The sequence below is a fragment of the Moschus berezovskii genome, chromosome 4, assembly GCF_049115385.1.
Source record: "Moschus berezovskii isolate FMDL1 chromosome 4, NW_MosBer_1.0, whole genome shotgun sequence".
In the NCBI taxonomy this organism is placed as follows: domain Eukaryota; kingdom Metazoa; phylum Chordata; class Mammalia; order Artiodactyla; family Moschidae; genus Moschus; species Moschus berezovskii.
In genome coordinates, this window is record NC_142463.1 from 117,011,605 (window position 1) to 117,031,738 (window position 20,134).

Genomic DNA, 20,134 nt, shown 5'->3' on the forward strand with positions numbered 1-20,134 from the left:
CTGAGTCTGGGTGACCATTCCCCTCTTCCTCCCTGGGGCTGAGCCCAGTTGTGGCCCCAGAGGATGAGGAGAATTTGTTTCCCAGTTTCTACATTTTCTGTGAATTTGGAGTGGGACTGAGCCAGATTCATTCTGGGAAGCCCTGAATCTTCTGGGAGGGAACTCTCTAGATGAAAGAGGGTGGAAGGGGAGGAGCCAATGATTAAACAGCACTTCTTTTCACTTCCTCTTTTGGACTCCAGAATTTGCCCTCTGGGTGGAATCTATCAAACCTCGAGAGAAGCCAGTGCCTGCCGTGCTGGGCTGCCAGAGCAACCTGCTCACTCCAGGAGGTGATGGGGATCCCCTCATTCCTAGTCTTCCCTGCTGCCAGGAGGAACCAAGCTCACTGCACGCCCTGGCATCCTTGGGGCCACATGCTACTGTGGACAGCTCTGCTCTTCCTGGGTGAGTCGGGGGCCCAGCAGGGACAGTGGAGCAGGACCATGGGCAGGTGGGCTTCTCTAAGTCAGCTGCTGCCACCTGGGTTGGGGCTCAGCTGGGGCAAGGATGAGGGCTGTAGTGGGCAGCACATCAAGAAAGTCAGGAGGGTGAAGCCAGGCTGATGAAAATTATAGTCTGACAACCTTGCTAGCTTTGGGAAATTATGAAATTGGTAAAAGTCGGGTGTTTTTTTTTTTTAATGTGTTTTACCCAAAGTCACTGGGCACCAAGGTCCCTGGTAATCTACCACCTCCCATGCAGAACCAGCTCTGAGGAAAGTCCAGTGAGCTAGACCTGAAGGACTAATGATGGCCAAGGTGTTTATTTTCCTTAGAAATGTATGTCTCCCTGGGACCAAATCTTAGGCCAGAGGGCTGATGATGTCTTAGGCAAATAGGAGATGATGTTGTTGTTCAGTTGCTAAGTCGTGTCTGACTCTTTGTGACCCCATGGACTGCAGCATGCCAGGCTTCCCTGACCTTCACCATCTCCTGGAGTTTGCTCAAACTCATGTCTATTGAGTCAGTGATGCCATGGAGAAGTGGGGAAGCAGTAAAACACATTGTGGCAGGGGCAGTGGCTGTTCTCTGTGCCCCTGAAACCACTTCAGACAGCAGAAACCTGTTCTCTTTATGCGGAGATCCACCTGGGAAAAAGCACAGGAGGGCTCGGTTATCCAGGGAATAGGGACCAGAGAATATATAAGTCAGGCAATTCTAGAATCATCCCTTGTGAGACCAGAGACATCATGCATGTCTGTTTGCACTGTGCAGACAGGGAGATGTGTCCTATCACTGATGAAAGAGAAGGAGAGGAGCTTCGGCTGTGATTGAGCACTACTTTCTGACCACGTTCTCAGCCCTGGGCTAGGGACCATGGGCTGATAGTGCTGGTGGGAGAAAGAGTCTAGGGAAGGCCAAGTAGAGGAGTCTTATCGCCAGGAATGTGCTCCCAAACTCAACTTCTGGAGTATGACCATCAAATCCACTTCAGGGTGGTCCCAGAGGAAGACATGCAGCCAGCCATTTTCCAGGTTACATACTGTGATGGATAGTAAACTCTGGTCAGTCCCAGGAGCCCTGGCCCATGGTGCTGGATGACCCTGGGACAGGAGGTGGAGATGAGGAAGACAGAGTATTCCCCCATAAGCAAGGTGAAGTGGAACGCGGTAGAATAGTATTAAAAAGGAGCACACTGAACCTCCTCAGTTTTTGACGTGAAGGAGCTCAGGCCTGGAGAGATGCATCCTCCCTGCCCCTGCCGTGGTGATATCAATGGGAGGCCTAGGCAAGATTCCTGGGAGAGACTTCTGGCATTTTTGTCCACTTGCCTTTTTGGTGACACCAAGGATTTAGGTCTTCATTGCTCTGTAGCTCATTTTTTAACCACACATTCCGATCTAGTCTTGACTGCTCCTGTCTTCTCTTCTCTGAATCCACACTACACACTGAAGCCATGGCTTCTTCAGCGACAGCTGTGGGCGAGCCACTGTGCTTCATAAATGCTTCAGTGCTGCTCCACTGCCTACTGAGTGAAGCTCCGATCCTACTCTTACAGGTAGATTTTCCTCTAGAGCCAGGCACTGTGTACAAGTACTCTCTGCTTTCCAAGGAGTCCACAAACTACCTTGTTTACACATTAAATAAATGCTCTGTGCAGACTCTGTCCTAGGACCTGGGGATTTATCAGGGGACGAGAGAGACGGCCTTCTGTCTCCCTCACAGTGACGATACAGAGTGTGAACGTATCTGATGTTCACTAATGTTTGTTCAGTGAACGAGTGGAAGGTGACCCCTCTACTTTCCTCATCTCTTGTTTCTCCTCCTCCTCTTCGTCCTGCTGCTTTACCCGTTTCCTGTACCATCGCTTGTCACTTCTGCACACTCTGGATTTTAGCTAACTTTTATGTCAATAATTCTCAAACCTATCTTTCTTGTCCGTGTCAGATACAATTTTATATTTCCACTTGCCTGGTTGGAAACCTGCAAATTGATTTGTCAGCTCAGAAATGAAACACATTCAAACTCCAACTCTCACCTTCCCCTCACAGATGTTCTTCTCCTCCTAACATTTATAGTTGTGTGAGCACAATGAACTATTCTCCTGGTCGCCCGTTTACAGACCCCCACACCTCATCAAGTGCGGCGTTCTTGCAGCCTGTTGCACGTCTCTCATGCCTGTGTGCTCATCTTCACTTTCTGCTCCATTACAACTTCGGGCTTTCTTGTCCCTCGCCTTGGTAACACTCGGTGGATGATTTTCAGAGTATTGGTAAATAAAATCAAGATGGCTATTGCCCTCTTTGAGCTTACATTCTACACATACAATAAATAAAAAGGTACAAATGCATAAATATAAATTGGGAAGTGGCTGCGAAGCTGTAAACAGGATACTCTGATAAGAACAGTTGTTGTGGGGGAGATGAGCGCATAGCCTGTGTTAACAGGATGACATGGAAAGAATTTTCTGAGGAAGTGATTTTGAGGCTAGGACCTGAAGCAAGATAAGAATTAAGCCATTTGAAGATACAAAGGAAGTGGGTTCGGAGAGTTCAGCATACAGAAAAGCCCCAAGTTTGGAGAATTTAAAGAGGGCCGGCATTATTGGAATTCAGTGAATAGGGAAAGTGGAGCTTGAGATGAGGCTGGAGAGGTGAGCAAGGACTGTATCAGGTGTGGCCTTGTAAATATTTACATTTTACTTTAAAGAGTAAAGGAGGAAACTAGAAGGCTTGTAAGCAGGGGGGTAATATCTGATTTGTTTTTTTAAAAATGATTCTAGCTTCTCTGTGGGGAATGAATTGCAGGGGGAACAGAAGGGAAAAGCTAAGTTAGGAGATGGAAGAAAGCTGATGGTAGTCTAAAGTAGTTTGGACATGGACTAAAGTCGATGCACTTAAGGAAGCAAGATGAAGAGAATTTACTGGTGCAAAGGTAGATGGTTTAGGAGAGAGAGGAATAAAAGAAGATTTGCAGTTTTCTGGCATGAATACCTAGGTAGATGGTAAAGATATACACTTATATGGGAGGGAATCTGGGAGAGAAATAGAATATGTCCATTTAATTTGTCATTGAGGTCATTGGTGATTTTGACAAGAAAAGTTTTAGTAGACTAATGAGATTCAGTGATTGGAAAGAGAAGAAATGACAATAGCCTATGTAGAAAAAGAACTGAGAAATCAGGCTGGGAAAGGGAGCAGAGAAATTCTGTGCAGGGTCAAGTGAGATTTTTATCCTTTTAATGAAACATCCTGGAGCATATTTATGTTGGTAGGTAAGACCCAGCTGAGAAGGAGAAATGGGTGATGCAGAAGAGAAAGGGAATAACACAGAGAGGGAAATCTTTGTGCAGGTGAAGGGAATCTGACTTGGGATTGATGATTATTTGTAACAATGAATTATCATATGCAAACTCCAGGCTGATCTTTGCTTTCTCTCTTACAGCTCCCATTGCTGGGAAACCTGGTAAGTGTTCCATCAAGTCCCCTCTGTCCCCCAGCCACCCTCTCTCTGCTCCCTGCACCCTGTCTGGAGGAACTCTGGATGCACCAGCAACCCAGGACTGAGGTAGAGCCAGGAAAGAGGAATTGCACCCACAAGAAGCCCTGCACCCCCTTATCCTTCCTGCTTCCCATCCTCCCACTGAAGCCAGGGGTGGGCAGCCAAGGGACACAGATGCTTCAGCCCTCCTGCTTCTGTCTGAGACCTCACAGATTCTGTCACAGAAAATAACTGTCCTCTGTTTCAATTGCCTTCTCCCCAAACTAAACCACGAACCCAGGACATTTTAGTTTCAGCCACATCCAGAAGCACATGATCTGCTTAGGTTGTCCCCATGGGTTGATAAATCATCTACTTTGCATATATCTGAAGCCTTCAGGGCCTGTTACCCTGGAGAGAACTAGGAGGCGGTATTACTGGCTTGCAGCTGGGTGGGGTGAACGCTGCTTTCTCAGCACCACTAACCTCTCCACCACCCAGGACTGGAAGGGGGTGGGGCTCTCCTGGGTCACTGAATCCAGGGCTCCCTAGACTGGTCTTCCAGCCTATCTCACTCTTTCTTATTCTCCTGAGGCCATAGAGATTCATCTGTGCTTTGGTGTCAGGACAGGTCTATTCTTTTTTTTTTTTTTTTGGAGGCTAATTACTTTACAATATTATATTGGTTGGTTTTGCCATACATTGACATGAATCCGCCCGGGTGTACATGTGTTCCCCTTCTTGAACCCCCCTCCCACCTCCCTCCTCCCCTTATCCTCCCTCTGGGTCATAATGAAACAGGTCAGAAGAAAAATGTGACCTCTGACTCTCAGTCTGGCGCCTCCACCAGGTGGCCCCACTTGTCTTCATCTGGCTGGGAAGACAGTTTATCCACTAGTGTCCAAATGCCTCAGTTTATGAGGGTGGGGGAAGTGATTCCCCAAAGGATGTATGTGTGTGTGTGAGTGTGTGTGTGTGAGTGTGTGTGTGTGAGAGTGTGTGTGTGTGAGTGAGTGTGTGTGAGTGTGTGTGAGTGTGAGTGTGTGTGAGTGTGTGTGTGTGAGTGTGAGTGTGTGTGAGTGAGTGTGTGTGAGTGTGTGTGTGTGAGTGTGAGTGTGTGTGAGTGTGAGTGTGAGAGAGAAAGAGAAATAGAGACAGAGGGAAGGAACTGGGAAGAGCTCCTTGGGTGAGGTGAACTTGTGTTTCTAGACTGTTTGCTTGCCCCCTCTCCCATTTCCCTACCCCACACCCTCTCCTCCCTGAGAGAATCTGGGTTCCTGGGGGCCCCTGTGTGGCTACATGAGCTGGAGGAATTGCCTTCAGGTGCAGAACTGTTCCGGGTTGGGCTCTTCTCTTGATCTCCCCAGCATGGCCACAGTTTTCCGTCATCTGAGATTTGGGGCCTGCTGAGGCCCTTGGGGTCCCTTTTCCTCATGCTGCCTCCTCTCTCTGCCCCTCAGCAGATCTCCCCAAGGCTGTAGTGAGCATCCAGCCTGCGTGGATCAATGTGCTCAGGGAGGATCATGTGACGCTGATGTGCCAGGGGACCAGCTTCTATGGAGGCAACCTCACCATGTGGTTCCATAACGGGAGCTCCATCCACACCCAGAACCAGCCCAGCTACAGCTTTAGGGCCGGCAGCAATGACACTGGATCCTACAGGTGCCAGAGGGAGCAGACCAGCCTCAGCGACCCTGTGCATCTGGATGTGATTTCTGGTCAGTGGAGGAAGGCCCTGGAGAGGCTGGGAGAACAAGGAGAGGTGAAATCTGCTTGCATGGCAGAGGTTTTTAGGAAAGGGCGGTTCCTACTTACTGGAGAGCACGGCTGTGAGTTGTCTGAAGTGGCTTTGGTCTGCTCGTTTCCCTTTCCAACCCACCTCCTTGGCTCAGTGTGAGTGGTTCCTAAGAGATTTCTCAGAATATGCTGGGCTCCTTTGTCATGGTGCCGATTGAGCAAGAAGGTGACCAGGCCACCAGCAGGCGTCTGAGTGCGGGAGCAGCAGAAGAAAATCTCTAATTCACAGAGATCTTCCCATTTTTATGGCAGAGTCAAAAGCACAGACACAGCACGAGTGAACCCTAGCCCTGGGAATTACCAGCCATGTAAACATGATTTCTTTTACCTTTGAGCCTCAGTTTCCTCACCTGCTAATGGAGATACCACTGCCTCCCACACGAGGTTCTGGTGAGAATCAGCATTTCCCTAATCCCTGACCTCTCTCTGTGCAACTGAGGTGAAACTCGTGTCTTCATCTCCTTATATTTACAGCCACAGGCACAGGGCAGGGCTTAAAAAATGTTTGTTGAACAGATCAATGATTTTCCAAAGCTCTTGGCAAGAAATAGTTTCTCCATTAAAAAAAAAAGCTGCAATGTGATTATGATAAATATCGTCATTATTGCTGTTCATGTAGTGCCCTCCCCTCACTGAATCCCCAAATTTTCCTCGGAAGTATCTAATAGGCCAGGGGGGCCTCAGTCCCAGTCCTGCCATCTTTTCCCTCTGGGCTTAGCAGGAAAAGACAGTCATGGAGGGAAGCCTCAGTGGCCTGCCCCTCCAGGAAGGGGTGGAGCTGAGGGGCTTCCTCTCCTCAGGACTATGTGAGACAACAGCCACCCCTGTGACTGATGACAGAACAACTGGCACATGAGGTGGGCACTGCCCTGGGGGACCTAGGTGCAGAGCCAGATATGGAGTCCTTGAGCCCAGCACCAGCACGGGGGACCTTGGACCACCACCATGGAGACTAGTGCCAACAGAAGGCAAGGCACTATCGGTCCAAGGCAAAGGCACTCTATAAACAAGAGGCAGGGCAGGCTCTGTAGACATTGCTGGGGCAGCTCTGTGGGCCTCAGTATTTACACCAATTTGTGTCCAGCAGTAGCTCAGCAGGCCCAGTTGCATGGCCTGGCTGTGGTCCAGCTGGCCACAACTGTTGCCAGGCAGCAGACCAGTACCCCAAATGCCAGGAAGACACAGCAGCTGAACACCACCCAGGCCCCAGTCAGTTAGGCCACAGCATCAGCCTCCCCATTCACCAGCCAATCCCAGAGTGAACTCTTGTGGTGTTACAAGTTTGACCCAATCTTTGCTACTGGGGAACACGACATCCTTCTCCCCCACCCTATCCCAGGCCTAGATGTATCCAAGACTGCAGCTGGGAAACCAATCCCAGGTAAAGCAGACCCTGGTCCAGGGTGTGCCTCTAGTTTTCAACTCATCCTTATGCCTGTTAGTGACTGTAGTCCAGCAGGAGGTACCATCTGCTCAGGCTCCCGGAGTCCATGCAGATACAGCTGAGTACAGAACTTGGGAACGAGGAACAGGTCTCAGCCCAAGGCTCCACCCAGTACACTATTCCCCATTTTGTTGCTGTTCAGTCACTAGGTCATGTCTGACTCTGTGACTCCCACGGACTGCGGCACGCCAGGCTTCCCTGTTCTCTACTATCTCCTGGGGTTTCTCAAACTCATGTCCACTGAATCAGTGACGCCATCCAACCATCTTATTTTCTGTCATCCCCTTCTCTTGCCTTCAGTCTTTCCCAGCATTGGAGTCTTTTCCAATGAGTCGGCTCTTCTCCTCAGGTGGCCAAAGTATTGGAGCTTCAGTCCTTCCAATGAATTGATTTCCTTTAGGATTGACTGGTTTGATCTCCTTGCTGTCTAAGGGACCCTCAAAAGTCTTCTCCAGCACTGCAATTTGAAAGCATCCACTCTTCAGTGCTCTGCCTTTTTATGTTCTGACTCTCACATCCATACATGACTACTGGACAATGTATTGCTTTGACTGTACGGATCTTTATCGGCAAAGTGATGTTTTTGCTTTTTAATACTCTTTTCTGGCCTACCCCAGGCCTTTTGCCAGGCCCTAGCTGTGGCTCTGGAGAAGGAAATGGCAACCCACTCCAGTGTTCTTGCCTGGAGAATCCCAGGGACAGCGGAGCCTGGTGGGCTGCTGTCTGTGGGGTCACACAGATTTGGACATAACTGAAGTGACTTAGCAGCAGCAGCTGTGGCTCAGACTCCCTCTAGGACTTCAGGTCAGTTTGTTAGCCTTAGTCCAACTGGCGGAGGCAGTAGACACAGGCTCATGGGTCCAAGAAGAAGTGGCCACACACCTGGGCCTTTGGGTGAGTTGCCCTCGTGAGGAATAGGTGGTGGTAGGAACTGCCCAAGGAAAGGCACAGGAGAGGTGGTGCCCTTGCCTGTATCCAGGCAGTGACTGACCTGGGGTGTCAGCTAGAGGCAGAAAGTGCAGTGGCCAAGAAGGCAGAAACAGATGGGAGTGGTCAGCAGGGCATGAACCTGCACAGCCGACCCTTTTGAACTCAGTCACTCCCATCAAGCCCCGTTCACTAATTTAGCAATAGCCACAGATCCAGCTCTTGAAGAAACAAGTGGTTATCCGACCGCAGATTGTTCTCGACCACTGGCTGCAGCTCCAGCACCGTCAGTCCCAGTACTCCTCCACCCAGCTACGCACCTCCAGTTGGTCCGGCAGCAGCAGCACCCACGAGCCTCACTGCCCCTCAGCCGCCACCACACAGGTCCCTGTTGTTCTCCTCATGCAGCCTGTGCACTGACGGGACAACCCCAGACGTGGGCTGTCCAATGCAAGGAGGAGGGAGATGATGTCCCACACTGAGTTCAATGCTCCTGCCGAGGGGTCTCAGGCAGCAGAGAGCCCAAAGCCATGGACAAGGAGAGCAGTCTTCGAGAAGAAGCTGAACTAGTGACCAATGGAATGCTAATTCACCAAGCGATGAATTGGCAGCCGAGGCCCCTGCCCATCAGTACCACCTTCTACGCTAGCCATGGTATCCAGACAAATGGAGACTCAAAGCTCGGCAAAGCACTGTGAAGCCCCAGATGCTCATCCAGATAACTAAGGGCTTTGGTATCCAGGACTGAGCAGAAGCGTTCCCAGTGTTCTCCATTACTGAAAGAGCTTGATAAGCCACTGTAGACTGGCCTCCCGACAGGGCTGAATAAGAATCAGTCAGGTGGCTCCAGTGAAGGGGACAAACCGTCTACTCAGCAGTAAAGAAGACAAATCTCCCAAAGTTCCAGCACTGTGGGAAGTATACTCCTGCAGAACAGTTCAACGGCTCCAAGAGTTTTCTGCTTCATGAGTTGCACTAAGAGTAGTGACTGTGTGAGCTGTAGCTGCCAGTTCTGGCTGAAAAGGGAGAAAAATGAAAGAGTCTGAGGAAGCTCACCATGTTGTGTTCACCAGTGTGGACCTTGCTTCTGCTCCTCTGACACCATCCATGCTATCATCTAGGGCAAGTGCTGCAGGGGTCAAGAGCACTGCAGCTGGGGCTCAGAGATTTCAGTTATGATGAAAGCACTCTCTCCAACATCCTGGGGCCTTTATCAGTGAGAGCTGGGCATGGGGAATGAGGCCTGGGAAACTTCCATTTGGCTCTGCCTGTGCCAGGATTCAAAATCACTGCAGATGCTGATTGCAGCCATGAAATTAAAAGACGCTTACTCCTTGGAAGGAAAGTTATGACCAACCTAGATAGCATATTAAAAAGCAGAGACATTACTTTGCCAACCAAGGTGCGTCTAGTCAAAGCTATTGTTTTTCCCGTGGTCATGTATGGATGTGAGAGTTGGACTGTGAAGAAAGCTGATCGCCAAAGAATTGATGCTTTTGAACTGTGGTGCTGGAGAAGACTCTTGAGAGTCCCTTGGACTACAAGGAGATCCAACCAGTCCATTCTAAAGGAGATCGATCCTGGGTGTTCATTGGAAGGACTGATGCTAAAGCTGAAACTGCAATACTTTGGCCACCTCATGTGACGAGTTGACTCACTGGAAAAGAGTCTGATTCTAGGAGGGATTGGGGGTGCGAGGAGATGGGGACAACAGAGAATGAGATGGCTGGATGGCATCACCGACTTGATGGAGGTGAGTTTGAGTGAACGCCGGGAGTTGGCGATGGACAGGGAGGCCTGGTGTGCTGTGATTCATGGGGTCGCAAAGAGTCGGACACGACTGAGCTACTGAACTGAACTGATGCCAGGATTCATGGCATCAACCCTGTATTCCTGTCTAGTAATCTTCGCCTTTGGAGTGCAGAGGTATATAGGTTTATTGCTTCTCTACAAGGCTTCCAGGAGAGTGCAGAGGAGTTTTGGTCCCAGGGGGTTGATGGAAATGCCCTTTTATGACTTAAAGAACACCTCATGAGTGCAAAGAACATGAAACTGGGCCCTGCCTTCATGATCTGCACCAAGGAATTGTCTTCAAGGAGACCTCAGATGGCCCTCTTGTACAAACCACCCTAAGGCTGACGCTTCCACTGTACAGGTTAAAATCTGGCACCAGGGGAGCCTTCGCTGAGAAGAAAGTGCTATTCTAAGGATGTATACCTTCTGTAGAGGGGATTCCCCAGACAGGGAGGCGAAGTGATTGGTTGCAGATGCTACATGGAAGCAGCTTTGACAATTTCTCTGGGTTCTACTTCATTTAAAAAAATCTCTACAGTTCTCAGCATTCCCATCTAGCTTAATACAACCTTTATAAAAGGAGCAGACTAGAGACCGAGGACTGCTCACCTAATCCTGGAGTAGAACATCTAGCTAGGGTCTGAGCCCCTCAAGAGGAGGGCTGCACAGGGTGGTGGGGGAGGAAGTGGGTGGAACACAAGACTGCCCCCAGTATTAGGCATGGGGTTTTCTAGCCTGTGTGACATAGTGCAAGGTCGGGTGCCCCCGCCTTCCCTCTGCACTGTCTCACTGTAGCTGTGCCCCGCGGTTTTCTCTTCCCTGTCACTCACTCCCTCTGTTTGAACATTTCCTTCCACATATGTGGCAGCTCACCAGCCAATGTAGAGACTTGGTTGGCATCATTCTGATGGGACTAAGTGTGGTTGACTGGCACACATGTGACTTTTTTTTTCATTCCCCTGCTCCCTTCCAAGGTATCTGTTATTTCCTACTCTTTCTTTCCAATTCCAACTCTGCTCTGTCCTACAGCTTCAGGAAAACAGAGGGCATGGGCTGAGGTCAGGATTAGAAGTAGCTACCTAAGCCTCTATTCCCTACACAACAAATAAATTAAAAATATTTCCTCAGCAAATGGATTAAAACGACTGGGGGGAAAGTACACAGCAGGCTGATTAATGGCCCACCCATGTCACTGCTGGCTTGAGACAAAGTCCCCACTGAATTCCACGTTTACTAACATGCACCAAGTAAACCAATATTTGCTGGATGCTCATGACTTTCTCCAAGGACACAGGTCTCTGCTGTGACCCCCTCACATGCTGTCTCCTCTCTCAGACTGGCTTCTCCCCCACCTCTCTCCCTCCCTCAGGGAAGGGATTTCACTCCGGGTCCCCTGTATCCACCTGCAGAGACCTCTTGGGCCATACAGGGCTGCAGCTGGTGTCTCCCAGGACAGGAATGAGAAGACAAGCATATCTGAACACCTACTGTGTGCCAGCAGCTACTGGAAATAGTACAGCTAATGGTACTATTGTGACTAGTTCCGCATACGAGGAAACTGAGGCCCAGAAGAATTATTTATCCAAGATCACAGGGTACATACATGAAGGAGCCAGAATTAGAGACCAGGGGTGTGTGATTCCACACTGAAACTTCCCCCCACACACACTGGCCCCTGGAGTGATGGTCTGGGTCTCAGATCTGAGTCAAGACCTTCTGGGTCCTGCGGTCCCTTTGTGTCTTTCAGACTGGCTGCTGCTCCAGACCCCCAGCCTCGTGTTCCAGGAAGGGGAGCCCATCGTGCTGAGGTGCCACAGCTGGAGAAACCACCCTCTGAATAAGATCACGTTCTACCAGGATGGGAAATCCAAGACATTTTCCTATCTGCGCTCCAACTTCTCTATCCCTCGCGCCAACCTCAGTCACAGTGGCCAGTACCACTGCACGGCATTTCTCGGGAAGTCGCCACACTCGTCACAGCCAGTGAACATCACTGTCCAAGGTGGGGACTCTCTCAAGATGAAAGGGTGGGAGAAGAGGAGATGGATGGTTAGGAATAAAGTCACGTGGCCTCAAATGGAGATTTTAGAAATGCCATAGTAGCAAACCAGGACTTTGGGGCCAAGGGCAGGGGTATGGGGAACTTGATAAATGCTGTCCAGAGCTTGGAACCCTCAGCTCTCAGGTGACAGGTGATGAGCCTCTTATTCCACTTTGAAATATAAGCCCATCACACCAAGCACAGCAGTGAAGCAGAGCTTTCTCGTTGGTGTAGAAGTTCCCAAAGCTCCTGGACAGTCTCAAGAACTCAAGTTTTCCTAATTTTTTCTCATGTTTCATGATATGTCCATTCACTCCGAAAGGTATAGCATGTTCTTAACATTTTAGGGGTCCAGTGTTGGAGGCTTCAGATTCATCCTCCCTGCTATCCCCAAGGGCTAAGAGGAACCCTTCCCTCCACCTTACACACTCAACCGTGTGCCTTCATTTGATTAGCAGAGAAATCAAAAGGGTATGGGGGAGGCACAAGCCCACCCTCAGAACTCCTGTGCAGGTGGGGTTGGGGAGGAAGCGAGTGTTGCAGTGGAGGACGGCAGGGAGGGTGACGTGGCATTGGGAGGGCACTGCCTGTCCTGAGGTCTGTCTTCCCCAGAGTCCAGCCCGAGCGGCCCCTCATCGACGACGCCAGCTGTGGCTACAGGCGCTTGTTTTGCTGCGGTGGCTTTCGTTGCTGCCATAGTAGCCTGGTTCCGCCTCAGGAGAAAGCCACTTTCAGGTTTGTGGTTCCTCTTGGTCCCTCTTGAGTTCCTTCTCAGCCAAGGCCCTAACCCCAAACATTGCTAAAGCTCTTGTCTTTGGGCTAGAGAATCCTTAGCAGTCAGACGCAGTCCCATGTTTTATTCATTCATTCATTCATTTAACAGGCCTGAACAAATTGGCTTATGTGTCAAGCACTGTGATAGACTCTGTGGACGATGCCAGGTTAAAGAAGTTCAGCCTTTGCCCTTAGGGAGTCCATAATAGTGGAGAAGACTGAAGTACAAATAGAACAATAGTACAGATAGTAATTAGAGGGGATAAGACCAGTATTAGAGAATGCATAGGCCACGACAGGGATAGAAGAGCCTGAATGACCCAGCATGGGCTGGGCCAGTTAGAGAAAACTTCATAGGGAGGTACTGTTGCATTGTGATTGAATCAACTGGTGGGGTCAGACTGCCTAAGTTCAAACCTAAGCTCCTCAGCTCACCAGCTGCATAACTGGGTGAGTTATTCTCTGTGTGTCGAGAAGATGGAGCTGGTACATTAAGAATAGGCACGTTATGACCAGCTGAAAGAGGGAGGCACGAGCCACCCACACGGGGTTGCAGCTCCTTCAGCATCTGAGCCCCTAGATTGGGGAAGTGAAAACCCTGGGTCATTTTGATTGAAAATACAGTTTCAATACATTCTCATAAAGGAAGTAGAGTCACAAGATTTGCCACTTAGAGATCCCAGAAATGAGAAGGGGGTGGCAGTCCTTTGCCCCAGGTCATGGGTGAGCAGGAGAGGACAGGATATCAAGCAACTATTATTTATAAAGTGGTTGAGGCGGAGGACACTAACATATTTGTGGGCTTAACATCTAAGTGGTAATTTTGAAAGATGCCCCAGGAAAATCAAAGTGAGAACTTAACAGTGGGAATCCCAAACTCAAGTCCTTATCTTAAATGTCCAGACTGTGGGGGTAAGCAGGGTTATCATACTGTAAAATTCTTAGGCTGCAACTCAGGGAGACAAAGTTGGTTTTTTTGTTTTTTCAGGAAAACAGTTGTTTTTCCTCATCATATTCAACTTCTATGTGCCTCAGTTTCTTCATCTGAAAAATGAGGACACAAATAGAACCTATTTCATAAGGTTATGAGAATGAATGAGCCTGCAGCTCTTATAACAGTGCGCAGCAGACAGCTAACATCATATACTATGAGCTGTAAACATTATGGAGGAGGTGATGTTTGAGGGTAGCAGTAACCAGGCAAAGAGGGTAGATGAGCATTCCAGGCGTGGAGGCCAAGACATGGAAATGAGAAGCACTGTGGCTAGGATGGAGATCAGGGGCAGAGTAAGGAGGGTGCTGTAAGCAATTTGATGCCATTGAAGCCATAAATGGTGAAGCAGAAAAAAGAAGGTGAAGCAGGGCAGAAAGTTCATGGAATTGACATAGGCTACCTTTAAAGAACTAATCTGAATTCCAAAGGGCACAGGAGGGCAGTAAGCATGTCTCTTTGTTCTATGCTCCCTTCCCTTTCCCATCAGCACCTCGCACAGTGCTTGCCACACAGTAAGATGATTAATAAACATCTCTTCACTCATCAGCTGAAGAACTTCAACTCTTGGAAAGCAGTCTCCTTCCCCCCATAGTATTAATATTAATGTAAAATTGCTGAGAGAGAAGGGAAGGTGCTATAGAAACCTAGTAAGCAGTTCATCACAATTCTTAACACTGTAAAGATAGCTTACTGGTGACAGAAAGTGCTAAAGCTATCCAGACACAGAGAAAGTAAAAGGGAAAAAAGACTCAGAGCCACTGACAAAGAGAAAAAACACTACTTATACCTTGCAAAGCACTTTGCCATTGGTTCATAGCCAAGACCTCAGTTACCGATGATAAGTAAATGCAGAGACTCAGTGAAAAAAACTGAGAGGGAGAAAGAGACGCTTTTAAAAGGCAGAGCAAGCTTAAGAAAGGTGCAATGGACTGGCCTTTCTGACAGTCCCATGAGTCCCTACTATTAACCTAGCCAACTTCCATCTCTCTAGACCAGCCCTTTTACAGGCTAAGGTAGTCTCTGGGGAGTGGGGAGGAGAGGAGTGTCTGTGGGAGAAGGGTGTGTATTGGTCCTAACCTAGTCTTGCCTCTGGTCCTTGGTCCTGAAGACTTAGGTTCTACCCCGTAATCCTACTAACCTCCTATGTGCCCCTCCTAGCTCTCCCAGGAACCCCTGAGCACAGGGAAATGGGAGAGACCCTCCCTGAGAAACCAGGTGAGTGCAGCTCCCCCTCTGGGGGCTCAGTGACACCCTGCCTTGTGCGTCAAGAAGCTGCTTGTGAGCACAGGAGCGGGAGGGGGCAGTGGGAGGAGGGCAGGGGCTCAGATCTCTTGGTCAGTTCTGAGACTAACTCCTGGGCCTGAAGAGGGCCTCGCTGGAGATGAGGAGAAGATGCACACCTATCTTAGACAGAGAGACAATGGCCTTGTCTGAGTTCCTGGGGCTACAACTGCTAGGGGTGTTTCCAGAGCAGGACATTGTAGATATTTAGGTCTTTCTGCAGAGCTTTGGAAGAGCTGGCACAGGGTGGGGGTTAGATGTTGTAAGACTAAGGCAAATAGAATTAAAGAGAGAGAACTCCAGAGGAAAGGAGAAAGAGGCCATGGGAATAAAGTCTAGATTTGCTGCAGTCTGCATCTGTGGAGTGATGGGGTAAGGGCTCAGCTCTTAGTGGAACATGAAGAGAAGATTTTAGGCTGAGAAAGTTCTGTGTACTAGCTACATTAGCGGGCTTTCCTCTGTCAACAAAGCCTGGACCTAATGCCCACTCCTATAGGTTTGTTAAATGTGGGCCTGGCACTAGCTCGGTTGCTATCATAAAATGGAATCTTGAGTGTCATTTCCTCTCTTGGGGTTTAATCACTTCACTGAGGAAATGAGTGGATTGGCCTGGAGGACCTCTAAGCCTTCCAAGTCTGACATTCTGAGAGTCAGTGCCCATCAACCCTGGCCCAAGTGGGAATATGTTAAAGGAGTAGGAGTAGGAGCTTTCTCTGGGAGCTCCCAGACAGCAGAAACAGACAGAAAAAAGAAGCCTTTGAGGACCCCACCTCAGATGGCTGGAGTATGTCTCAGAGTAGAGCCAACAGATTTGAGAGCTTGAGCAAAATGGCCCAGCTGTCCAGCTGCACTTTGAGCAAGACCCCTAGGTCCTGTGGCCAGGCCAAGTGGGGATATGGACCTGAGTCTGCACCAGGGCCAAACTGATGTAGGAAAAAACGTCCAAACACAAGTGGATTAGCCATTTTGATGTTTGGTTCTACCTACCCTGGCATAAATATATTTCACAAGGTGTTTATTTCACAGGAAGGCACTGGGGCTGATGGTTTCCCCAAAGGCTCATCTAGGTTGCTGGGATTGTAGAGGGATGCATTAGAAGGAGGATTCAGGACGTGGTTTGTTCCAGAAGTTGGAGCATGGCATACAGGGACTCCTTGTGTCCTGGAGATGAATGAAGACACTAGATGTATTGTCTCAGACTCCTTCCCCACTTCCTGAGGAATACTGCTTTGCAGATACTGAGCTGCTTTCCGCACTGGCAAAGTGAGTTTGTTGGCAAAAACATGAGGAAATTTGGATGTGTTTTAGATCTTTATCAAGGATAGTACTGGCTGGCTTGCTTGCTTCCTTCTTTCCTTCTCTTCAGGCTCCCTTGCTCACTCTCATGCTTTCTTTCTTTATATGAGGGAGTATGAGATTCTTCAGAGCTCCAACAAAGATATACTATTGGGCTGGCCAAAAAGTTCATTCAGGTCTTCTGTACCAGCTTCCAGAAGAATCTGAATGAACTTTTTGGCCAACCCAATACATCTGGCCAACCTGAAAAGGTCCTATCTGTGGCTGGCAAAAATCTGAATTTCTTCACTCTAATAGTGAACATCCCCCCCCCCCCCAACACACCTCTTTCCCATTATCTCCAATCCCAAAAGCTGCCTGGCGGCTTCGAAGAAAATAGTGATTTTCTGAAAAGAGTATTGTACAGATGAGTGTCTCCCTCTGCTAAGGTGGCTGGTGGGGGCGCCATGTCTGGGATACCGGGGGTGGGGTGGGAATGAAGCTTTGGGCCTGCAGGGCTGAGCTGGGGTCAGGGGCCCTCACCTCAAGCCTGGCTGGGGCCTCGGCAGGAGTGTGGGTAGGCCCCATGCTAGAGCAGTGCACCTGCTCACCTGTGTTCTGTTTGCCCACAGCCAGCCTCACTGATGCTGCAACCGATGCCACCAGAGCTGAGGTGAGCCTTCCAGCCACCTGCTTTTCCTTCTCCTTCCTCCATCCCCGCTGCCGCTTCCGTGGCCGTCATTCCTGTGACCTCTGCGTGGACCCTCACTGCTCCTTTCTGCTTTCTCTAGGCTGAGAACACAGTCACCTATTCACTCCTCTCGCACCCGGACGTTGAGGAGGAAGAAACAGAGTCCGATTACCAGAAACACCTTTAGTTTCGTTGTCTTGCCTGGGACTTGGGTAGTGAATCGGGGAGGCCAGGATCTAGTGTTTTCTGGCCTGAGCTCCTCTTGGGGAGGAGAGGAGGATGCTGCAGTTCTAAAGAAGGAGAATGACTTTTCCCGAGTTAGCTTCTCTGAATCCTGAAGCTCCCTGTTCTGGCATTCACAGATGATATAGCCTCAGATAACTGACCACTGACATTCCTTGCCTCAGCACGTCTCATCATTAGGACTCTTCTATTACACATTCACACAGCCAGTGTAAATTACTTTCATTAAGAGATTGCAGCAACATGGAAATACGTTACAGGATATATGAGAGATACGCATGGATGATTTCAGAAATGTTGAAATAGACTAACATATGCCAGTATATTAAAAGTGATTATTTCTGGGGGTGGAATTATTGGTGCTTTTCATTTGCTTTGTTAATTCTTCTGTACAGACCATATATTACTTTTATAATAAAATACTACACAAACAACAGTCCCCTTATCTTTTAATCACTGAACCAATTAGAATATAGACTGATCTGGGGTCTGTTTCTTTTCAGTGGTAAAAATCTTGGGAAGGTAATAATGGGCAGGAGGTGGGGGAAAGAAAATGTTTGGACTGTAGGACAAGTATCCCTCTTAAAACCACACACCCTTCTTCCAATGAGTTTGTGTTCTTGTTTTCATGTCTTCTTTCTCTTCCTCCCATGGCAAATAAACACTGGTTCTCAGGAAGCCAAACTGCAGATGAGTCCTGAACGGAGATTTACTGACTCTTTCTTTTCTGCCCTTCCCCTATTCGAGTTATCAGAAGGATGTGTACTTCTCAGAGAAGGTTATGGGAGGTTAGAAACAAGACCGACAGCTTCCTCAGGAGATGTCCTTAGAGAGGTCTCATTTTCCTGGGATTCTAACAGAAACATTGTGCAACATTTTTGCATTCAGAATTTAGCAGCTTCCTTTGTTGAGTAGTTTTCATGAGGTTTCATATTCACATATTGCTATACAATAAGGAATAGTAATTGCAGTTATTGGGTTATTGAGGGCTTACTTTATGCCAAAATATGTGCCCTTAGAATGAGAGCGTTTAAGAGTATTCACCATTTATATTTCTTCTCTTGCGGTTTTCTTGTTCAAATACTCATGCCCTTTTAACAGTAACAATGTATGTCCCTCTATTTATACATTACATAGTAGCGATTTATTTTATTTATATGTAAATTATTTTACTATGCTAATTTCTAAAATAAAATTAAAATACAGGTAAGCAAAAAAGATAATTAAGATCACTTATAAATTCACAAAATAGAAACAATCAATGCTAATGTTTAAATAATTTCAATCCACATTTCTGTCTATATGTATAAGCATATGGGTTTTTAAAATTAAATCACGTTGTATTTTTGTCTGTTTACAAATACACACAGGCAAAAACTCATGCTCATTGTGAGCATGAAAACTTAAATAATACTGAAATATTCCATTTTGTTCTCACCCCCTAATCCTATTTCCTTTTCTGTGGGTAACTACTGTTGAATTTTGGAGTATATTTCTGGATTTTTTAATACACATGTAATACATATTTTCTTTGAGCCCCTTTTTTGGGGGGGCCAAGAATACTGGAGTGGGTTGCCATTCCCTTCTCCAGGAGATCTTTCCAACCCAGGGATTGAACCTGGGTCTCACACATTATAGGCAGACGCTTTACCGTCTGAGCCACCAGGGTTTTTTTGAGTTAGACACAACTGAGCAACTGAGTATGCACACAGTTTTTTAAGACCATAAATGGGATCATATACTCATGCTGTTTATTTTGATGAATAGTATATTATGGAGCTCTTCCATGGAAGTATTTTCTTTTTAAGGATTATATAGTATTCCATAGTGCAAATAACTCCAATACTTTGGCCACCTCATGCGACCAGTTGACTCACTGGAAAAGACTCTGATGCTGGGAAGGATTGGGGACAGGAGGAGAAGGGGACAACAGAGAATGAGATGGCTGGATGGCATCACCGACTCGATGGACATGAGTTTGAGTGAACTCCGGGAGTTGGTGATGGACAGGGAGGCCTGGCGTGCTGTGATTCATGGGGTCGCGGAGAGTCAGACACGACTGAGCGACTGAACTGAACTGAACTGAGCGACTGAACTGAACTGAATAGTACAAATGCTATGCTATATTTTACTTAACTAATATCTTAAATGTTACCAATTTTTCATTGTATGCAATACTGTGGTGAACAACATTCTTGAAAGATGTTTTTGACTACATATGTGAGTATTTCTTCAGGATAAATTCCTAGAAGTAGAATCATTGGCTCAAAAGATACTCTCATCTTTTAAAAAGCAGTCTACATATCCTCCCAAAGTATATTAGGGTACCCAGTTCCTGACCCCTTTGTCAATGCTGAGTATTTTAAACTTTTCCAATCGGATTATAAGGGACTATTTTCTTACCCAGCATTGATTTTCCCTGATTCTGTTAGTAGTAACAGAGCCCGACTTCCCTTTGACTAAATAGCCCTATTCCCCCTCTCCTTGCGTGCAGGTAGGTGGGCTGACCTCGCCCCTAGTTCCAGAGGAGAACATGCACCCCACGCTGGCTCCATCAGGAGCTGTTTCCCTGGAATTTAAATCTTGAGCAAAGTGACACTGTGACTGAGAACAAGTGAAGTTCATTCAACCCAATGGCATTGCCCAGATCAGATTAACTTCCCACATGCCTGAATCTGCCCTGTTTTTTGTTTTTCTAGGATCCTTCACCTTCCTTTTATATCAGTTAATTTAGATTTGATAGAAGTCTCCTGTAATATCCTGGCAGGGGCGGGAAGACTTCCCAGGTGATCTAGTAGATAAGAATCTGACTTGCAATTCAAGGGACACTGGTTTGATCCCTGGTCTGGGAAGATCCCACATGCTGCAGAGCAACTAAGCCCATGGGCCACAGTTACTGAAGGGCACTCAC

General features: G+C 47.9%; 1 protein-coding gene and 1 pseudogene across 10 annotated transcripts; both read left to right on the top strand.

Annotated features, from left to right (window-relative positions):
- Nucleotides 1–229: 229 nt before the first annotated feature.
- FCGR2B (Fc gamma receptor IIb) lies at nt 230–17,867 on the top strand. 10 transcript variants are annotated; one of them, XR_008682791.2, is made up of 9 exons: nt 230–447; nt 3,927–3,947; nt 5,423–5,680; nt 11,672–11,926; nt 12,578–12,700; nt 14,892–14,948; nt 16,141–16,277; nt 16,922–16,962; nt 17,081–17,867. XR_008682791.2 is itself a non-coding variant. In XM_055403016.2 (8 exons), the coding sequence occupies exons 1-8, from the start codon at nt 336–338 to the stop codon at nt 17,165–17,167; spliced, it is 951 nt and encodes a 316-aa protein (XP_055258991.2). In that variant the 5' UTR covers nt 230–335; the 3' UTR covers nt 17,168–17,856. The 10 variants fall into 10 exon arrangements, 6 of the variants coding, with proteins under 6 accessions (XP_055258991.2, XP_088692100.1, XP_055258990.2 ...); XR_008682792.2 differs by having other exon boundaries at nt 16,144–16,277; XM_055403016.2 differs by lacking the exon at nt 16,141–16,277 and having other exon boundaries at nt 5,426–5,680; nt 17,081–17,856.
- Nucleotides 6,493–11,643, top strand: LOC148778241 (polyhomeotic-like protein 1; annotated as a pseudogene).
- Nucleotides 17,868–20,134: the final 2,267 nt, after the last annotated feature.

Bases quoted from the DNA above. Each gene is read 5' to 3' on its own strand.
- FCGR2B (XM_055403015.2), top strand. From the start codon at position 336: ATGGGGATCCCCTCATTCCTAGTCTTCCCTGCTGCCAGGAGGAACCAA. The intron at 448-3,926 runs GTGAGTCGGGGG...TCTCTCTTACAG, and splicing joins GACAGCTCTGCTCTTCCTGG to CTCCCATTGCTGGGAAACCT. The intron at 12,701-14,891 runs GTTTGTGGTTCC...TGCCCCTCCTAG, and splicing joins CAGGAGAAAGCCACTTTCAG to CTCTCCCAGGAACCCCTGAG.